Below are 18,458 nucleotides of genomic sequence, written 5' to 3'. Positions count from 1 at the left end.
AAGCAGTCGGGGTGGGGAGTGAGGTTCAAAGGGTAAAGTCCAAGAGCATCATCCTAATGAGTTTAAACCTTTTCCTAAGTGTGAACCATAAAGATTTTATTTTTAAAATTAGTTAATTACTCATTTAATTAGAGACAGGGTTCTCTCCATATAGGTTACACTTGCTTCAACTTGCTGTATAGACTGGACTCCAACTTGTGATCCTCCTACTTCAGCCTCCGTAGTCTTGGGAGGGTTTTTTTTTTTTTTTTTTTTTTTTGCCAGTCCTGGGCCTTGGACTCAGGGCCTGAGCACTGTCTCTGGGTTCTTTTTGCTCAAGGCCAGCACTCTGCCACTTGAGTCACACTTCTGGCCATTTTCTGTATATGTGGTGCTGGGGAATTGAACCCAGGGCTTCATGTATACGAGGCAAGCGCTCTTGCCACTAGGCTATATCCCCAGCCCCAAGGTACTCATAAAAATTTGTAAAGAAGAGACGGGAGAGTGGAATCAGTGCAAAGTATGATATATAATTTAGGTTTTGGAGGTTCAAGATCAAAGACAAGAAAGCCAAATATACAGCCAAAGATAATTAATGAAGGCTTGAATGAATATTTTAACCATTTTATATGTAATTTCACACTTGAAATCAAACTGTCTTAAAATTACATTTTTTCAGTTTTTAATTCATGAGCTTGAAGCATATAAAAGAATGATATTCTTAGTGACATTTTAAATTAGGAATTATAAAATTGAATACTAATTGTGTGTCAGGAAGGTAGTAGATACTGGTCATATACCATCTAGCACATTGTCACGTTTAGTATATTTAGCACACATATTTATTGAAGTAGCTCATGTGATCTTTATAATATAGGCATGTTGATGTAGGTTTTTACTGCATTTTTAAGCAAAAAATATTCTCCATATAAGTAACTGTTCAAAGCCAGACAAATAGTTTGTAGTAGAGTTAAGATATGAGCTAAGACCTTTGTTACGTCCACTAAGGTAGAAAGATGGAGGACAGATTTTTGAAAAATTTGATAGTAGCCAGAACTATCAGGATGTTTGCTACAAGGATGAGTAAGTGCAATGGCATTTATATGAAAGTTGTCTTTTGAAGTCAGCACATTGTTTGAGAACACCATTTCACTGGTTGCCATTATAAACAGTAGTCTTTAACCTTTATAAATTTACTTTGCCTATGTTCTGATCAAAATTTGTTTTTTTTTTAATGGCTGAATTGATGGGGCTTTGGTGAAATTCAGAGTGAAGGACTGAATGTTGTTCAGTTCACAGGGAGACAAACTACTAAATTGAGAATTGTACCTAGAGTTCACACGCTAAAATAGGTTTGCCTTGTCACCAAATTGTTTCCTTTTCTCCTCTCCAAGCTAAGAAAAGATAAATTATTACAAGGAGGTTGCCTGACTGAGCATGTAATTGCAAATAGAGAGTTAATGATTCACTTATTTAATACTTGGCCTTAATGGCCAAGGTCCTGTGGTGATTGATATTTGGATGGGTCAGAATCCTGGTGGAATATCTGTTTTCCTAAGATATGCTGGAAGTACTATGATTATTTTGAGATTTTCCTTTCCTTATTTTTTTAAATACAGTCCTCTATTTTGTTTTGTTCTGTTTCCTTTTCTTTTTAAGATAATGTTAATACTGCCTATATTGGACTATAACAATTTTGAAACTTTGCCATATATATTTTGATTATATGTTGCTTTTACAACTTAGTTGAAATTTTCTTTTGCGGGGAACAGAGTGTACTAGTGCTTGAACTCAGGCCTTTGTGCTTGCTAGGTAGCACAAAGGCACTTTACCACTTGAGCTATCATGTCTCTAGCCCTTCTGGCTTCTGTTAATTTTCAAATACGGTCTCATTTGGAGGGCAACAGTTCTTTTGCCTATGTTTGCTCTTATAAGTTGCATGCAACTTGGTCCATGAAATTACACACCCACATCCGAACTTTTAGGGGTAAGGAATGAATAGCTACTACTACGCTAAAGAGCAGCCATGTTAAGTTAGAACTATATTCTATTTGTATATGTTTTATAAAATTCAAACTTTTAAAAAAATTGAATAGTATAGTTAAAGTAACTTTGTTATTTAAAGCATACTCAAACTGGGATCGCATATATATTTTTAGGAGTCTATATGTTTCCTATAAGAATTAAAGACATTGTATGCTCTTATCAGTAATTATCTGAAAATTCTTATATAGCTATTCATATTCTAGATCATCTAGATGGCCATTTTATAAACTAGCACTGCTTATGCTTCTTGGTCTATACTGGCTCTAGATAAAACTATGTCACTTTATAATAAACTATTAAGAACTAAGGATGGGGCATAGTTAAGTGAAAAGATACTTACCTGACGCGTGTGAGGCCTTGGCGTTCCACCCTCAATACTGCAAAAAATGACAAGCCCCAACAACTGCTATCCTCCTCAAATCATCCAAACAGATTGAGGTGTATTTAACACTTTGTGATGTATTCCTACCCAGTTGTCTTTTCTTCTTTCTTTCTTTCTTTCTTTCTTTCTTTCTTTCTTTCTTTCTTTCTTTCTTTCTTTTTTGTAGTACTAGGGTTTGAACTCAGGGACTAGTGTTCTTTACCACTTGAACCACATCACTTGCCCTTTTTGTCTGGTAGTTTTTTTCCCCCCATTGTTAGTTGTGGGGCTTTTGAACTCTGGGCCTGGATGCCCAGCTCAAGGATAGTGTGTTACCACTTGAGTCACAGCACCACTTCCAGTTTTCTGGTGCTTAATTGGATGAAAATAAGAGTCTCACAGACTTTCCGGCTCAGGCTGGGTTTGAACCACGATCTTCAGATCTCCGCCTCCTGAGTAGCTAGGATTACAGGTGTGAGCCATGGAGCACACCTCTACTTTTCTGATGGAATCTCATTCTTTTCCCTAGGCTGGTCCCAGGCTCTGCCTCCCTTGAAGCTGGGTTTATCACTATGTTCAGCCTTAAAATGGTCTTTTAATAGGCTTGGGGGCAGGGAGGGATCAGTGGGAATGACAGGATGAAATAGTAAGAAGCAAAAATTGCTTCTATAACTATATTAACATTTGTCTTTATTAAAATGAACTTATTTTACTTTATATAAAACTTTTTTCTTTTTATAAAAATGTGTTTGTGTGTGTGTGTGTGTGTGTGGTGTTCATTGGAAGGGGTGCAATACTGAGAATTTCATCTCAGCTCCCATGTTCCTAGGAGCTCTATAACTTGAGCCAACTCCTAACTATTTTACTTTTGGTTACTTTTTTTGATAGATCTCATGTTTTTGACCAGGGCCCACCCCTGACCATGATCTATGTATGCATGTATTTATTTATTTATTTTTAATTTTTGCCATGGTCCTTTTTCTGATAGGGTCTCATGCTTTTGCCTGCAAAGCTTAGAGGAGTAGTGTTCTACCATGCTTGACTTGTTTATTTCGATAGGTTTTTGCTAACTTTTTTTTCTGGCTGGCCTCAAATCATTATCCTCATGATCACTGCCTTCTGAGTAGATTGATTTGCAAGCACCAGCCACAATACCTGGCTTAATTTATATTTTAAAGCTTAATGGTAAGTTTTGCTTTTATAAATTTAACTCATTTTTGTTACATGTCAGATATTTTATTTCATGCTGTTAATTATCATTCATCTTTTCCAGAAAAGAAACTCTTACATTCAAGAACTGTTTCTTGGGCTGGGGATATGGCCTAGTGGCAAGAGAGCTTGCCTCGTATACATGAGGCCCTGGGTCCAATTCCCCAGCACCACATATACAGAAAATGGCCAGAAGTGGCACTGTGGCTCAAGTGGCAGAGTGCTAGCCTTGAGCAAAAGGAAGCCAGGGACAGTGCTCAGGCCCTGAGTTCAAGGCCCAGGACTGGCCAAAAAAAAAAAAGAACTGTTTCTTGAACTTTTGCTGTACACAAGTCACTCTGCTAGTAATTGATTTCTCAAAAATCCTTGATCATATATGGTAGACATTTCTATTATACCCAGAGGTAGCAAAATTTCACTCATGCATTTGAGTCTCTGATACTACTTTTCCAAGATTTATTTCCCAAACTATTTTGTGGATAGATTTATGTGTTTCATTCTCCTTACATTAATTTTTTTCCTTCTAGAAATTTGTTCTGTTTTCAGCAATCTGGTTACACTTCTGAAATATCCACACCTGAACTCTGTAGTTAAGTAGGACTTTGGTATAAAATTCAAATCTAAAATAATGAGATCTTCTGGAATACTTTGTATTTTAATCTGGAATTTCTTTTGGGAAACTTTATTTTAACCTGGAAGTTAGTGATCTTTGAGACAACTAAAGTTACAAAGATCATATTAAGTATTTTTCTCAAAAGAGGCTCCTGACTTTGGTCACATTTACCTTTCCTTCTCCCTTCTCCCTTTCCTTCTCCCTTCCCTTTTTCCCTTTTCTTTACTTCCCCTTCCCTTTTCCCTACTGTTTTTCCCTTTTTCCTTTCCTCTTTCCTTTTCTTTCCCTTTTGTTTCCTTTTTACTTTCTTCTTTGCTTCCTTTTCTTTTCTCTTTTCCTTCCTTTCCCCTTTCCTCCCCCACTTCCCTCTCCCCTTCCTTTCCTCCTTCCTTCTTCCCCCTGCCCCCTGGTGCTGGGGTAGGGCTCCTCTTCCTGTTCCCCTTCCTCCTCTGCCCTCCTTTCATTGCTTGTACTGAGATTGAATGCAAGGCCTTGGTGCTGACCTTTTGCAGGTGTGTGTGGTGTGTGTGTGTGCGTGCCGCGTGTGCGCATGCGCACACTAGTCCTGGAGCTTGAACTCAGCTGACATTTAGTGTGTGTGCGCGCACATTCAGTTAATTAAGTTCTGACACTACCTGGGGTTAGCACAGACGGCATACATAGGTTAAGGGTTCCACATGAATCTCCCACTTAAGATGCCAGGTACAAATAGGGTGCCAGGTTACCAAGACTTCTGCCTGGTTAATTGCAAGACTGTCCCTCAGGTTTGATAATTTGCTAAAAGGACCACAGAACTTGGGAAATAACTATGCTTAGTATTACAAATTCATTATAAAGCACATAACTTAGAAATAGCCTTAGAAGATGAGATGCATAATGCAAACTATGAGGATTGGGATGACACAGGTTTTCTATGCCCTTCTTAACACATTGATGTATTCACCAGTCTAGAAGCTACATGAGTCTTGGTGTTCAAGGGATTTAATGGAGTTGTGAGTACACAAGCATGATTGACTAAATCATTTTAATTGGTGATTGGAGATAAGAATCTCATAGACTTTTCTGCCCAAACTGGCTTTGAACCCAGGATCCTCAGGTCTCAGCCTCCTAAGTTGCTAGTATTACAGGGATGAGCCACCAGCACCCTGTTAGATATCTTTTACTGTATTGTTAAATTTTGTCAGTCATGGCACTAGCAGGCCAATCACTAACCCTAAGTAAGTACTGAATTCACTGGGGAAGAATATAATTACTCTTTGTGAATATTCTTTTGAAAGATGAATAGGTTACCCTGGAGGTTTACTTTTCCTTTTTGATATTTATAATGCTTGAATAACCGTTGGCTAGTGGTTTTGAGGAGGGGTGATATTTTGCCTCTCAGGGGACAACTGGAAAGTGAGGGCTGACATTGGTATCAAATGGCTCTCCAGATGCCCAATAAACAAACTTACGAGTGTATTCTCTTTCTCTCTTAAAAAAAAAATGTATGTAGTGTTCTAGTGTATTTCTCTAGAATATTTGTTCCTCTTTTTTTCCCTTGTTGTAATTCAGAGAGTTTATGCTCTTTCTGGTGATTTTTAAAAATTCTTTTCTTAGTGCTGTGTAGTTTCACTTTATTACTATTTTTAAATTTTATTGTAGAGGTGATGTACAGTTACATAGGTCAGGTAATGAGTAAATTTCTTCTGAACAGTGTCATCCCTCCCCTCATTTTCTCCCTAATTTTTCCCTCTCGACCTCCTCACCCCCAAGTTGTATAGTTGATTTTCAACAGTCTAGTGAGTATCTCTGCTGAATTAATTTTCCCTTTGTCCCACTATTTCTGTGCTTCTCTTTACTCTCCCCAAATCAGATAAACTTACATACAAGATGAAAAGTACGTAAATCAAAAACAATGACAAAGGGGAAAAACAAAAAAAATCACAGAAATAAAATAAAAAACCTCTTGTTTCCATTTCTTGGAGTTCAGCTATTGATCCTTTGTGATCATCTCCTAAGAATATCCTCCTTTGGTCTCACTGTGTGACTGTGTAGAATCCCGTTTAACTTCCCATGTCCAAGTGTAATTTTTTTGTCTGTTATCATCCATTGTGTTTACTTATGGATTTATAGGCACATTCCAGTTATTACAAATGAGGGAAACAATGCAACCTGTTTTTCTTTGGGTCTGGCTTACTTTGCACAGTTTTCCCCAAGTTTTCCATTTCCTTACAAATGAGGCAATATCATTCTTTCTTATGGAAGCATAGAATTCCATTGTGCATATATACCTCATTTTCTTGATCCATTTGTCCACTTAGGAGCCTCTGGGTTGATTCCATATCTTGGTGATACAGCACATTCCTGCAATGTGCTGGTGGCTTTAGTGTGGCCTGTTTTGTGGTCAATTAGATAAATGCCAAGGAGTGGAACTGCTGGGTCATAGGGAAGATGTATATTTAGTCTTTTGAGGAACTTCCATACTGCTCTCCAGAGTGGTTGAACAAGTTTACATTCCTACCAGCGTGTTGTAGCATTCCCTTTTAGACACATACCCTAGCATCTGTTATTGTTAATTTTTTTTGATGAGGCCCTTCTAACTGGGATGAGGTAGAATCTCAATGTTGTTTTGATTTACATTTCTGTTATGGCCAGAGATGTTGAACATTTCTTCTTGTGTCTATTGGCCATTCTATTTCTGAGACGTCTCTCTTTAAATCTTTAAGTCATTTATTAATTGGGTTGTTGTTTCTTTGAGGATTTGTTTTGGGGGGGTTAAGTTTTCCATCTCAAGTATACTTATTTTAGATATGAGGCCCTTGTCTGATACATAGCTAGTAAAGATCTCCCATTCTGTGGGCTGTTTATCTTTTTAGCTATGTCTTTTGACATGCAGAAGCTCTTCAGTTTGATGCATTCTCATTTATACAGTCTTTATTTGTTGTGATCCTGAGTCTTTATTTAGGAAGTTTTGACCTGTTCTTAGGAGCCCTAGTAGTTTCCCTATCCTTTCCTATAATATTTTCATGGTATCTGGCCTTACATTAAGGTCTTTGATCCATTTGGAATTGATTCTGGTGCAGGGTGATATATAAGAATCTAACTTCAGTTTTCTGCCAGTTTTGCCAGCACCAGTTGTTGAAGGGTTGTCTTTCTTCTTGGTTTCTCTATGAAATATTAGGTGACTATATAGGTCTGTGGGTTCATTTTGGCCTATTCTTGTGCCACTTGCTGTGTAATTTTAGAAGTGTATAAATTAACTCTCATCCTAAGGATTAGACAGTAATAGATGGATTTTGAAAATTAATTGAAGTATTTCACTAAATTCTAAATTAGGTTAACTAAATTTAGTAGTTGAATATTGAAAAAGTATCATCTAACTTGAACACTTTCAATATAAAATTTATTTAATGATTTCCTTTGTTGCTTTTCTTTCTTTTTGATAGGCTTTCAAGGATATGCTGTATTCAGCTCAAGACCAGGCGCCTTCTGTGGAAGGTAAGACAAATCTTCCGATTTAGTTACAGTAAAAGAAAAATTTTAAACTTCAAAATATAAAACAAATACGATCTTTTCCTTTGAGTAGGTCTTTTTCCTTTGTTTTAGTGCTGGCCCTGGAGCTTGAACTCAGGGCCTGGGTGATGTACCTGAGTTCTTTTGCTTAAGGCTAGCACTCCACAACTTGAGCCACAGCTCCATTTGGAGCTTTTTTGGTGCTTAATTGGAGATAAGAATCTCAAGGACTTTACTGCCTGGGATGGCTTCAAACCACACACAATCCTTAGATCTCAGCCTCCTGAGTAGCTAGGATTATAGATATGAGCCACTGGTGCCAGGTAGTCTTTTTGCTTTTGATGGTGTGATTATTTTATATTTAAATCTACTTGTTTGTCTAGCTCAAATTTACTCTATGATGGATCTTATATTATGTCTTTATATCATCTATTAAGGCTAGGATATGATGTGTCCTCCAGAGTACTCATATGTAAAATCTTGGTCTTAAACTGGTGATGCTATTTTGGGAGGTGGTAGAAACTGTAGAAGATAGAGTCCTCTTGTTTCCATTTCCTGGTGTTCATTTTCATAAATATTATTTTATGTGATTAGATGCACATAGTTTGTTGCACCTTTGTCTCACTTTTTACTTTATCACTTCCGTTAAGTATATTGCATTTTGCTTTTTAAATTTTTTTTGACATTTGCTTTTTGGGAGACTGATTTTTATCTTTTTAAAAAATATTATTTTGTGTGTGTGTGCTGCCCCTAGGGCCTAAACTCAGGGCCTGGACACTGTCCCTGAGCTTTTTTGCTCAAGGCTAGTGTTCTACCTCTTGAGCTATACTTCCAGCTTCCTGTTGGTTAATTGGAATTAAGAGTATCATAGACTTTCCTGGCTTGGTTGGCTTTGAACCACAATCCTCAGATCTCAGCCTTCTCAGTAACTAGGATCACAAGTGTGAGTAATTGGCACCTGGCTGAGGCTGATTATCTTTGAGGTTAAGTTCTTCCTGCCTAAGTGTGTTCTTCACCACTACCTCCCTGTTTTTGGCTTCCAGTGCTAGCTGGGATGACTAGCGTATATAACCATGCCCAGCTTCTTTCCATTTTGATACAGTATTCTGGGCTTTTTTTTTTTTTTTTGCCTATGTTAGCATGGAACTGAAATCCTCTCATTCAGACTCCCATGTAGTTTAGGATGACAGGTGTATAGCTTTGAACCTACTAGCTATGTGTTGAGAAAGGGATCTGGTGAACTTTTTTGCCCTGATTGTTTTGGAATTGTGATCCTTTTGTTTTCAACATCCCCCAAAGCTAAGATTACAAGTGTGAACCTATGGTGCTGGCTTGGAAAAAGTTTTAATTGTGTATTTTCTTGAATCTCTATTTTTTAAATTGTATAATAATTTTTAAAAGTTTTACGTAATACTAGGTTATTTAACTTATTGGAAAAAGCTAATTGTATTTTTCAACTAGTCTATACTATTTTTTTAAGTTAGGTAGTTTCAAGGACTATTGGGAAAGATTTATGGAATTTGATATAACATATTACCAATATTTAAACTCAGGGAACTTAAAATAAGGAAAAGTATGCATGGAATGTTAAGATAAAACTAAAGTAAATTTAATGCATAGAATAGATGCCATGAGAGAAAACGAGCATCAGATAAAAAGAGGAAATCTGAGTAAATTATAGATTTTGTTAATTATGTCATTAATTATGATAAATACATAATACTTATGTAAGATCTTGATGATAGAAGAAACTGGGTCAAAGATATGTGGAAGATCTACTATTTTATGCTATTTTTCTATAAATCAAGCAATTTTTTAAGTAAAAAGTTTATTTAGCTGGACATGCTGGTATATATCTTTAATTCCAGCTACTCTGGAGGCAGAGACTGGAGAGTTAAAGAATTCCAGCCTTGCCCAGCAAAATAAAACCAAATACAAAAATAAAAAGATATGGTCCAAGTGGTAGAGAGCTTGCTCTAGAGTCTAGGATCAAACTCAAATACCTCAAAAATGTTTTTTATTTGGCAAGAAAATAGATCTGATATAAGATTTTTAACAGTTGCTTTTTTTTTTATTAATTGAACATAAATTTTTGTACAGGGTGTTGTGCAAAGAGGGTGCAGTTACATAGTAGGGCAGTGTGTACATTTCTTGTGATATCTTGCAACCTGTTTTTCCATCCCTTGTCTAGGTCAGGTAGACACATATGCAATATACAGTGTTCACAGACTTGGTCTCTACTGTCTCTCCGTCTCCCTTTGTTAACAGTCATATCAGGGAGATCATGCCCCTTTGTTTTCTGTGTTCTAGGCTTGTCTCACTCAACATTATTTGTTCGAGTTCTGACCATTTCCCTGCGAATAACAATATTTCACCATCCCTAATCGCTATGTAGTATTCCATTGTGTATGAGTACCATATTTTTTGGATCCATTCGTCTGTGGAGGGGCATCTGGGTTGTTTCCAAATTTTGGCTATTGTGAATTGTGCCGCGATAAACATGGAAGTACAAATGTCTTTTTGATATCTTGGGTTTTGCTGTTTAGGATAGATGCCTAGGAGTGGTATGGCTGGGTCATAGGGTAGGTCTATATTGAGCTTTTTGAGAAACCTCCATACTGTTCTCCAAAGTGGTTGTACTAATTTGCACTCCCACCAGCAATGGAGAAGGGTTCCTCTTTCCCCACAGCCCCTCCAGCATTTGTTGTTTCCTGAGTTCAGAGTATAGGCCATTCTAACTGGGGTGAGGTGGTATCTCAGGGTTGTTTTTATTTGCATTTCCTTTACTAGCAGGGATGTTGAGCATTTCCTCATGTGTTTCTTTGCCATTTTTATATCTTCTCTTGTGAAGTCTCTCTTTAGCTCTTTTGCCCATTTCCTAATAGGTTTATTGGGCTTGGAGGGGCTTAGTTTTTTGAGTTCTCTGTAGATGACCGATATCAGGCCTTTGTCTGTTGCTGTGCTGGTAAATATCCTTTCCCATATGGTTAGCTGTCTTTCTATTTTGGTGGCTATGATCTTAGCTGTGCAGAAACTTTTTAATTTGTAGTAGTCCCATTTGTTGAGTCTTTCCCCTATTTGTTGTGCCCCTGGGACTCTATTCAGGAAGTTCCTTCCTGTGCCTATAAATTCTAGTGTCTTTCCTACTCTGTCCTTCAGTAGTTTCAAGGATTCAGGTCTGATGTTGAGGTCCTTGATCCATTTTGAGTTGATCTTGGTGCATGGTGATAGGCTTGGGTCTACTTTGAGTTTTCTGCATATGGCTGCCCAGTTCTCCCAGCACCAGTAGTTGAAGAGGCTATGTTTATTCCATTGTATGTCTTTAGCTCCTTTGTCGAATATCAGTTGGCTGTAAGAGTGCGGTTTTATTTCTGGGTCTTCAATTCTAATCCACTGGTCTTCAGATCTGTTTTTATACCAATACCATGCTGTTTTTGTTACGATGGCCTTGTAGTAGAGCTTGAAGTCTGGTATTGTGATACCTCCTGCACTATTTTTTTTGCCTAGAATTGCTTTGGCTATTCTAGGTTTTTTGCTGTTCCATATGAATTTATGGATTGGTTTCTCTATTTCAGTGAAGAATGTGGCTGGGATTTTGATAAGTATTGCATTGAATTTGTATAACAATTTGGGCAATATGGCCATTTTCACTATATTGATTCTGCCTACCCATGAGCATGGGAGGTCTTTCCATCTCCTTGTGTCTTCTTTGATTTCCCTTATTAGATTTTTGTAGTTTTCATTGAATAGGTCCTTCACGTCCTTGGTTAAGTTGATCCCTAGGTACTTTATTCTTTTTTTGGCTACTGTAAATGGAATTATTTCCATAATTTCCTCTTCTGTTTGTCTATTGCTAGTGTACAGAAAAGCTGCTGACTTTTGTGGATTGATTTTGTATCCTGCTACTTTGCCAAATTGGTTTATTAGGTGTAGGAGTTTGGGTACTGAGTTTTTTGGGTCCATCAGATATAAGATAATGTAGTCTGCAAATAGGGATAACTTGATTTCTTCCTTGCCGATGTGGATCCCTTTGATGTCCTCCTCTTGCCTTATTGCTATGGCTAGGGATTCCAGCACTATGTTGAACAGAAGTGGGGAGAGTGGGCGTCCTTGTCTTGTTCCTGAGTTTAGGGGGAATGATTTAAGTTTCTCTCCATTTAATATGATATTAGCAGTTGGTCTGTTGTATATGGCTTTTATTGTTTTGAGGAATGTTCCATCTATTCCTGTTCTCTCCAAAGCTTTTAATAGGTATGGATGTTGTATTTTGTCAAAGGCTTTTTGGGCATCGACTGAGATAACAATGTAATTCTTAATTTTAGATCTGTTTATGTGGTGAATTACGTTGATTGATTTATGGATGTTGAACCATCCTTGTGACTGAGGGATGAAGCCTACTTGGTCATGATGTATGATTTTCTTGATCAGTTTCTGGATCCTGTTAGCTAATATTTTATTGAGGAGCTTTGCGTCTGTGTTCATTAGTGATATTGGTCTGTAGTTCTCTTTTTTTGTTGGGTCTTTGCCTGGTTTGGGAATGAGTATGATATTAGCTTGAATGAGTAGTAGAATGAGTTTGGGATTTCTCCCTCTGTTTCTATTTCACGGAAGAGTTTGAGGAGTATTGGTATTAGCTCCTCACTAAAGGTTTTGTAGAATTCGTTGGTGAATCCATCTGGACCTGGGCTTTTCTTAGTAGGGAGGTTCTTGATTACCTCCTGTATCTCACCGTAAGTTATTGGTTTATTTAGTTGATTTATTTCTTCTTGGTTCAGTTTGGGCAGTTTGTACTTCTCTAAGAATTGATTCATTTCTGTAAAATTATTGTTTTTTGCTGAGTAGAGGTTTTGGAAATAGCTCCTTATGACTGTTTGAATATCGTGTGTACTTGTTGTAATTTTTCCAGTGGAGTCCCTGATTTTACGTATATGAGTCTCTTCTCTTCTTTTTTTTGTAAGTCTTGCAAGGGGTCTGTCAATTTTGTTTATTTTTTCAAAGAACCAGCTTTTAGTCTTATTTATTTGTTGAATAGTCTTTCTATTTTCAATCAGATTTATCTCTTCTTTAATCTTTGTGATCTCTCCCCTCCTAGTCGTTTTAGATTCTGTCATTTCTTGTTTCTCCAGTTGTTTTAGTTTCATCGTGAGGGTATTCACCTGCTCTGCTTCCATTCTTTTAATGTGGGTGCTGAGTGCAATGATCTTGCCCCTCAGTACTTCCTTAGCTGTGTCCCATAGGTTTCTTTGTGATGTGTTTTCATTGTCATTGTGGCTTATGAATTCGTTGATTTCATCTTTAATTTGGTATGTGGCCCAAGTGTTGGTTAGCAGCATGGGGTTTAGCCTCCAAGAGTGTGTATAGTGTCTGTGGTTTCCTTTGTTGTTGAGGGTTACCTTTAATCCACTGTGATCAGATATAATACATGGGATGACGTCAATACTTTTGTATTTGCTGAGGTTCTTTGTGTGGGCTATGACGTGGTCTATTTTGTTTTTTTTTTTTTTTTTTGGCCAGTCCTGGGCCTTGGACTCAGGGTCTGAGCACTGTCCCTGGCTTCTTCCCGCTCAAGGCTAGCACTCTGCCACTTGAGCCACAGCGCCGCTTCTGGCCGTTTTCTGTATACGTGGTGCTGGGGAATCGAACCTAGGGCCTCGTGTATCCGAGGCAGGCACTCTTGCCACTAGGCTATATCCCCAGCCCATGACGTGGTCTATTTTGGAATATGATCCATGGGCTGCTGAAAAGAAGGTGTATTGGGTCTCTGTAGGGTGAAAGGTTCTATATAGGTCTGTTAGATCCATTTGGGAAATGGTGTTATTTAGGTCCTCAGCTCCCTTACTAATCCTCTGGGTGTTGGATCTGTCTCTTGGAGAGAGAGGAGTATTAAAGTCACCCACTATGATTGTGTTTGCATCTGTCTTGCTCTGTAATTCTGTGAGAATTTGCTTGACATATGTCGGGCCTCTTTTGTTCGGTGAGTATACATTTATCACCGTGATTTCTTGATTCTGGATTTTTCCTTGTATTAATATGTAGTGTCCTTCTTTGTCTTTTTGAGTGGACTTTAAAGAGAAGTCCAGCTTGTCTGAGATCAGAATGACTACACCTGCCGTTTTGGTGGGTGCATTTGCTTGGTAGATCTTGGTCCATCCTATCATTCGAAGCCTGTTTTTGTCCCTTGCTGTAAGGTGGGTCTCTTGTAGACAGCAGATGTCAACTTTTTGTTTGCGAATCCATTCTGCCAGTCTGCTCCTCTTAATTGGGGAGTTTAAGCCATTTATATTTAAAGAGATCAAGGATAAGGGTGTTTTTTTCTCCTTCCATTTTCTTGGTGGGCTGTTTTTTCCTCTTTTTTCTTCTTCTTGTCTTTAGTGAGCTGGTCTTTCTGCTGGACTTTGGCTATTGAAGTTTCTTTCTGATTCTGTCTGTGTGTCTTTTACGATCTCTGTTGGGTGGGCTTCCCCTCTTAATATTCGCTGTAGGGCTGGTTTTTTATTCACATACTCCTTTAGCTCCTCTTTGGTGTGGAAAGATCTGGTTCTCCCTTCGAATGTGAACTCCAATTTCACTGGATATTTGATCCGAGGTTGTAAATTGTTATTCTGAAGTACTTGGATGGTGTTTTTCCACTCACTTCGAGCTTGGTAAGTTTGTGTGGATAAGTCGGATGTTATTCGAGTCCTCTTCCCATTGAAAAAAGTTTCCTTCTTCGCTTTGGCTGAATTCAGATTTTGCTTTTTAATCCTGAGGTCTGTAGTCTTGAATATTATGTGCCTTAGGGTGGTTTTCCTGGGGTCTGGCCTGCCAGGTGTCCTATAGGCTTCGGTTACCTGGATGGGGTCCCCTGTGAGATTGGGGAAGTTTTCTGTAATAACTTTATTGAGAACATGATTAAGCCCTCTGTTCTGGTATTCGGCTCCTTCTTCTATTCCAATTATGCGCAGATTATATCTCTTGTCTTTGTCCATTAGTTCCTGGATTATTCTTCCCTGACGCTTCACCTTTTCTTGGAGTGTGGTCATTTTCTGGTTGTTGTCAGCTGCTTCATCGTCCAGGCGAGAGATTCTGGATTCTATATGGTCCACTCTTTGTGTTATGGTTTCAATTGCGGAGTTTATGGATGTCAGAGAGCTATTTATGGTTGTCATATCAGCTCTGATCGTGGAAATTTCTTCCTTTAAAGAGTTGTATTTTAAATCTATTTTTTCATGCATTTCAATTCTCAGGATGTGGAGATTTTCTTTAAAGGCAGCTTGCATTGTATCCATTTTTGCTTCCATTTCTTTAAATGAGGCTTGCATTGTATCCATTTTTGCTTCCATTTCTTTCTTGGCTTCCTGGGTGTCCTTCCAGATTTCCGCTCTAAACTCCTGGAATTGTTTTCTGATTTCATTTCTGACGCTTTCGATCATTCCTGTTAACATGGCCTCATTTGCTTTTTTAGTCTCCATCTCCTCTTCAGTCGTGCTGCTTTTTGGAGCTGGCGAGTTGGCTTGCCCTGTGATGAACTGAGTTATGTTTCTTTGTGATTTGTGCATCTGGAAATCTGTGGATGGCTTCTCAGGTTTGGTTTGTAGCTCTTTTCTCCCTCCTGTGTAGGTGTATCTATGGCAGCAGGTGCTGCCGCTGTGGCCCCGCCCACCAGTGCAGGGTACGCCTACCAGAGCGGGCGCTGTCGCCGGGGGCCCCGCCCTCCTGTGCGCTGTTGTCCACTACAACATGCACTTTAGCGGGATATGCCTCCCAGAGCGAGTCCTGGGTTGTTGGGTTGTGCTTGCGCCCTCCCGCAAGTCCGTTGGGGGAGGCGGTATGTGTGGGGCCTAGTGGGATCGACTGTCTGGGTGTGGCTTGGCACCCTCAGACCTCGCCTCTGCTGCGAGGGGGGGACGTGATCAGGCTCAGGTGACCCTGCTGGGCTGGTATTGCCCACCAGCGCCTGTGATTTTAGTTGTAAGAGTCTGCGAGGTCCAGGTGCCTCGGGTGGGGCTTGCACTGCAGGCCGTCCCCTGGCCCCTGTTGGGAAGGGGGCGGGGCCGGTTCTGCCAGTTCAGGAACCTGTGGGGGCTTGGGGCTGTTCCACCCTTCCCCTGCTAAACTGGCTTCCCAGCACCTGATGGGAGCTTCCCACCTGATTTGGGGGTTCTTTGTTTCCTCGGGGGTGGGGAGGGGGAGGGAGGGAGATCTACCTTCTTTGTCGGGCTTGGGTCTCTGATAGCTGGTCTCCCGTTGGGGGAGGGGATAATGGGGGACTCACTTTTGCTGCTTTGTGTGTGTGTCCCGCCCAGCCGTTGGCCCTTCAGGGGTTGGCGAAGTGTCGTGGTGGCTTCCCCGGTTCCCTCTTTCTGCCACGTTGGGTTCCCTTGTCCGAACCCGGTGTGCACCCGAACTTCTCGTCGCTGCCGGTGTGTGTCTTGGTCAGCACCTTGCCTTGTGTCCGTGGGGTCTCCCGCTATATGAATTCTGCGCTCCTGGCAGCCTGTCTGCTGATTGCCGGGTTCTCCTTTCCCAGCCTGGCCCAGGGTCGGCTGGTGGGGGGAGGTGCCCCGGAGAATCTCCGGCTCCGTGTAGGTTTTCTGTTCTTCTTTTTTGCTCCTTTTTGTTTTCCTGCGTTTCTCCACTGCTTCTGGATGCTGGTTTTGCTGGGTTCTTGATGGGGTGTTGGGTGTTGGAGTTCCCAGCTCGCTATTCAGTTGGTGCGAGTCAGGGTGCCTCCCTATTCTTTCAGCGCCATCTTTCTCTCCAACAGTTGCTTTTTAACAGTTCATTTTAAATTCAGCTTTGACGTTTTTCAAGTTCAGAGGGTAGAAGAAAAAATAATTCCTAAATTCACATGAGATAAATTTACACCAGCGCCCCTGGAAAGGTCAGCTTTTTCTGAATGTGAAATTTAAGAAAATTTTTCTTGGGCCCTCATGAAGACTACTGGTTTTGTGTGGTAAATATTATCTAAAGCAGGTTTTATTTTTTTTAAGAGTTTATAAGACAGCTTCTTAAAATGTAAGGATATAATTTTGAAATTACTATAACCTAAAAATTCTTCATCTGCTTTAAAGTCTAGAATCTCACCTTCTGTTTCTTCCTTTCTATATCAAGCCAAGCTTGTGTTCACATTAGGGTTTTGAGAGTCAAAGCTCCATCTCTTGAGAATGACTGGATTGTTTCATGTCTTTGCTCTTCTAGAGACCTCCTGAATACTCCATTTAAAGTGACTCAGTCACATTTTATTTTATCACTTTTTTATTTTATTATTACTCTGTTTTGTCATTTTCTGTTCTTTGTTTTGGCAGTATTCACATTTGAACTTTGGACGTTATACTTGCCAGCAAGCTTTTTTATCACTTGAAGCCTTTAGCCATTTGGTCTTGTTTTTTTTTCAGTTAGCATTTCTTTCTTTTTCCCTAGCCTACTTTTGGGCTGTGATCATCCAGTCTTACACCTTCCATGTAACTGTGATAAGTATGTATCACTACTCCTGGATTATTTGTTGAGATTTGAATTTTGCTAAATTTTTGCCCCCTGCTGGCCTCAAAATTCTAACTTCCCAGTCTTTGTCTCCAAGTAGCTGGATTTAAAACTGTGAGCCACAGTGCTCTGTAATAAATACTTTTCTTTTTTTTTTTTTAAATTGGGATTTGAACTAGGCAAACTTTTTTTTTTTTTATTGGCCAGGTCTGGTGCTTGAACTCAGGGCCTGAGCACTGTCCCTGGCTTCTTTTTGCTCAAGGCTAGCACTCTACCACTTGCACCACCGCGCCACTTCTGTCCTTTTCTGTATATGTGGTGCTGAGGAGTTGAACCCAGGGCTTCGTGTATGCAAGGCAAGCACTCTACCACTAAGCCACATTCCCAGCCCACAAGCACTCTTTTTAAATTTAATTTTATTGTCCAAGTGATGTACAGAGTGGTTACAGTTACATTTGTACGGTAGTTAGTACATTTCTTCTTATCATTAATATTTTGTCAGTTGTAGTGCTTAACTAAGGGCCTGGGTGCTATCCCTGAGCACTTTTGCTCAAGGCTAGTGCTCTACCACTTTGAACCATACTCCACTTCAAGTTTGTCTTGTGGTTAATTGGAGATAAGACAGATTTTCCTGCTCAGGCTGGCTTTGAACTGTGATCCTCAGATCTCAGCCTCCTGAGTAGCTAGGATTACAGATACGCGCCACCAACATCTAGCTTATCACTTCATTCTTCTCTCAACAAATACTGTTTAAGACAGAATCTTGATATGTAGCTTATACTGTCTACAAATTTATCCTCTTGACTCAGCTAGGATTACATATGTGGGCTACTATGTCTGGCCTTTTCTTTCTTTTTGCACATGTGAAAAACATGAAATATGAAACAGTAACCTTTCTGTACATTACTTTTATAATACCAATAAATAGAAAATTAAAAAAGTAGAGATTTGAAAGATTAATTGTGAATTGTTAGAAGATTTTTTATATGTATTCTGTGAAATAAGTTTTTCTGTACTTGTTAATTAAAATATAAAGACTTTCTGTTTGGTAGGCTTCCTTTTACATTTTGCTTTTCACTATTTTATGATACTTTCCTCTCAGTGAGGAATAATACGCTTGGCCAACCTTAGCTCAACACAACTCTGATTCTGTTAGCTTGATACAGCTATCTGATTTTCTAAAATGAATGGATACAATTAATGACATTATCTTAGTCTCCCCATATCCTTCCCAGTTTTGTGTACAATTTTTGTTAGAACATTTTGGCTTAGACTCTCTTGGTTAGCAGATGTGTT

General features: G+C 39.2%; 1 protein-coding gene across 1 annotated transcript in view; it reads left to right on the top strand.

Annotated features, from left to right (window-relative positions):
• The window catches only part of Xpr1 (xenotropic and polytropic retrovirus receptor 1), a 132,268-nt gene that overhangs the window by 13,035 nt on the left and 100,775 nt on the right, over positions 1–18,458 (top strand). The window contains exon 2 of the mRNA XM_048357820.1: positions 7,634–7,685. Within this exon, the coding sequence (XP_048213777.1) occupies positions 7,634–7,685 (52 nt within the window). The remainder of the gene's footprint in view (positions 1–7,633; positions 7,686–18,458) is intronic.

This window comes from Perognathus longimembris, chromosome 11 (assembly GCF_023159225.1).
Source record: "Perognathus longimembris pacificus isolate PPM17 chromosome 11, ASM2315922v1, whole genome shotgun sequence".
NCBI lineage: Eukaryota > Metazoa > Chordata > Mammalia > Rodentia > Heteromyidae > Perognathus > Perognathus longimembris.
Note: the sequence above shows the minus strand (reverse complement) of the source record. Positions and strands in the feature narration are given on the sequence as shown.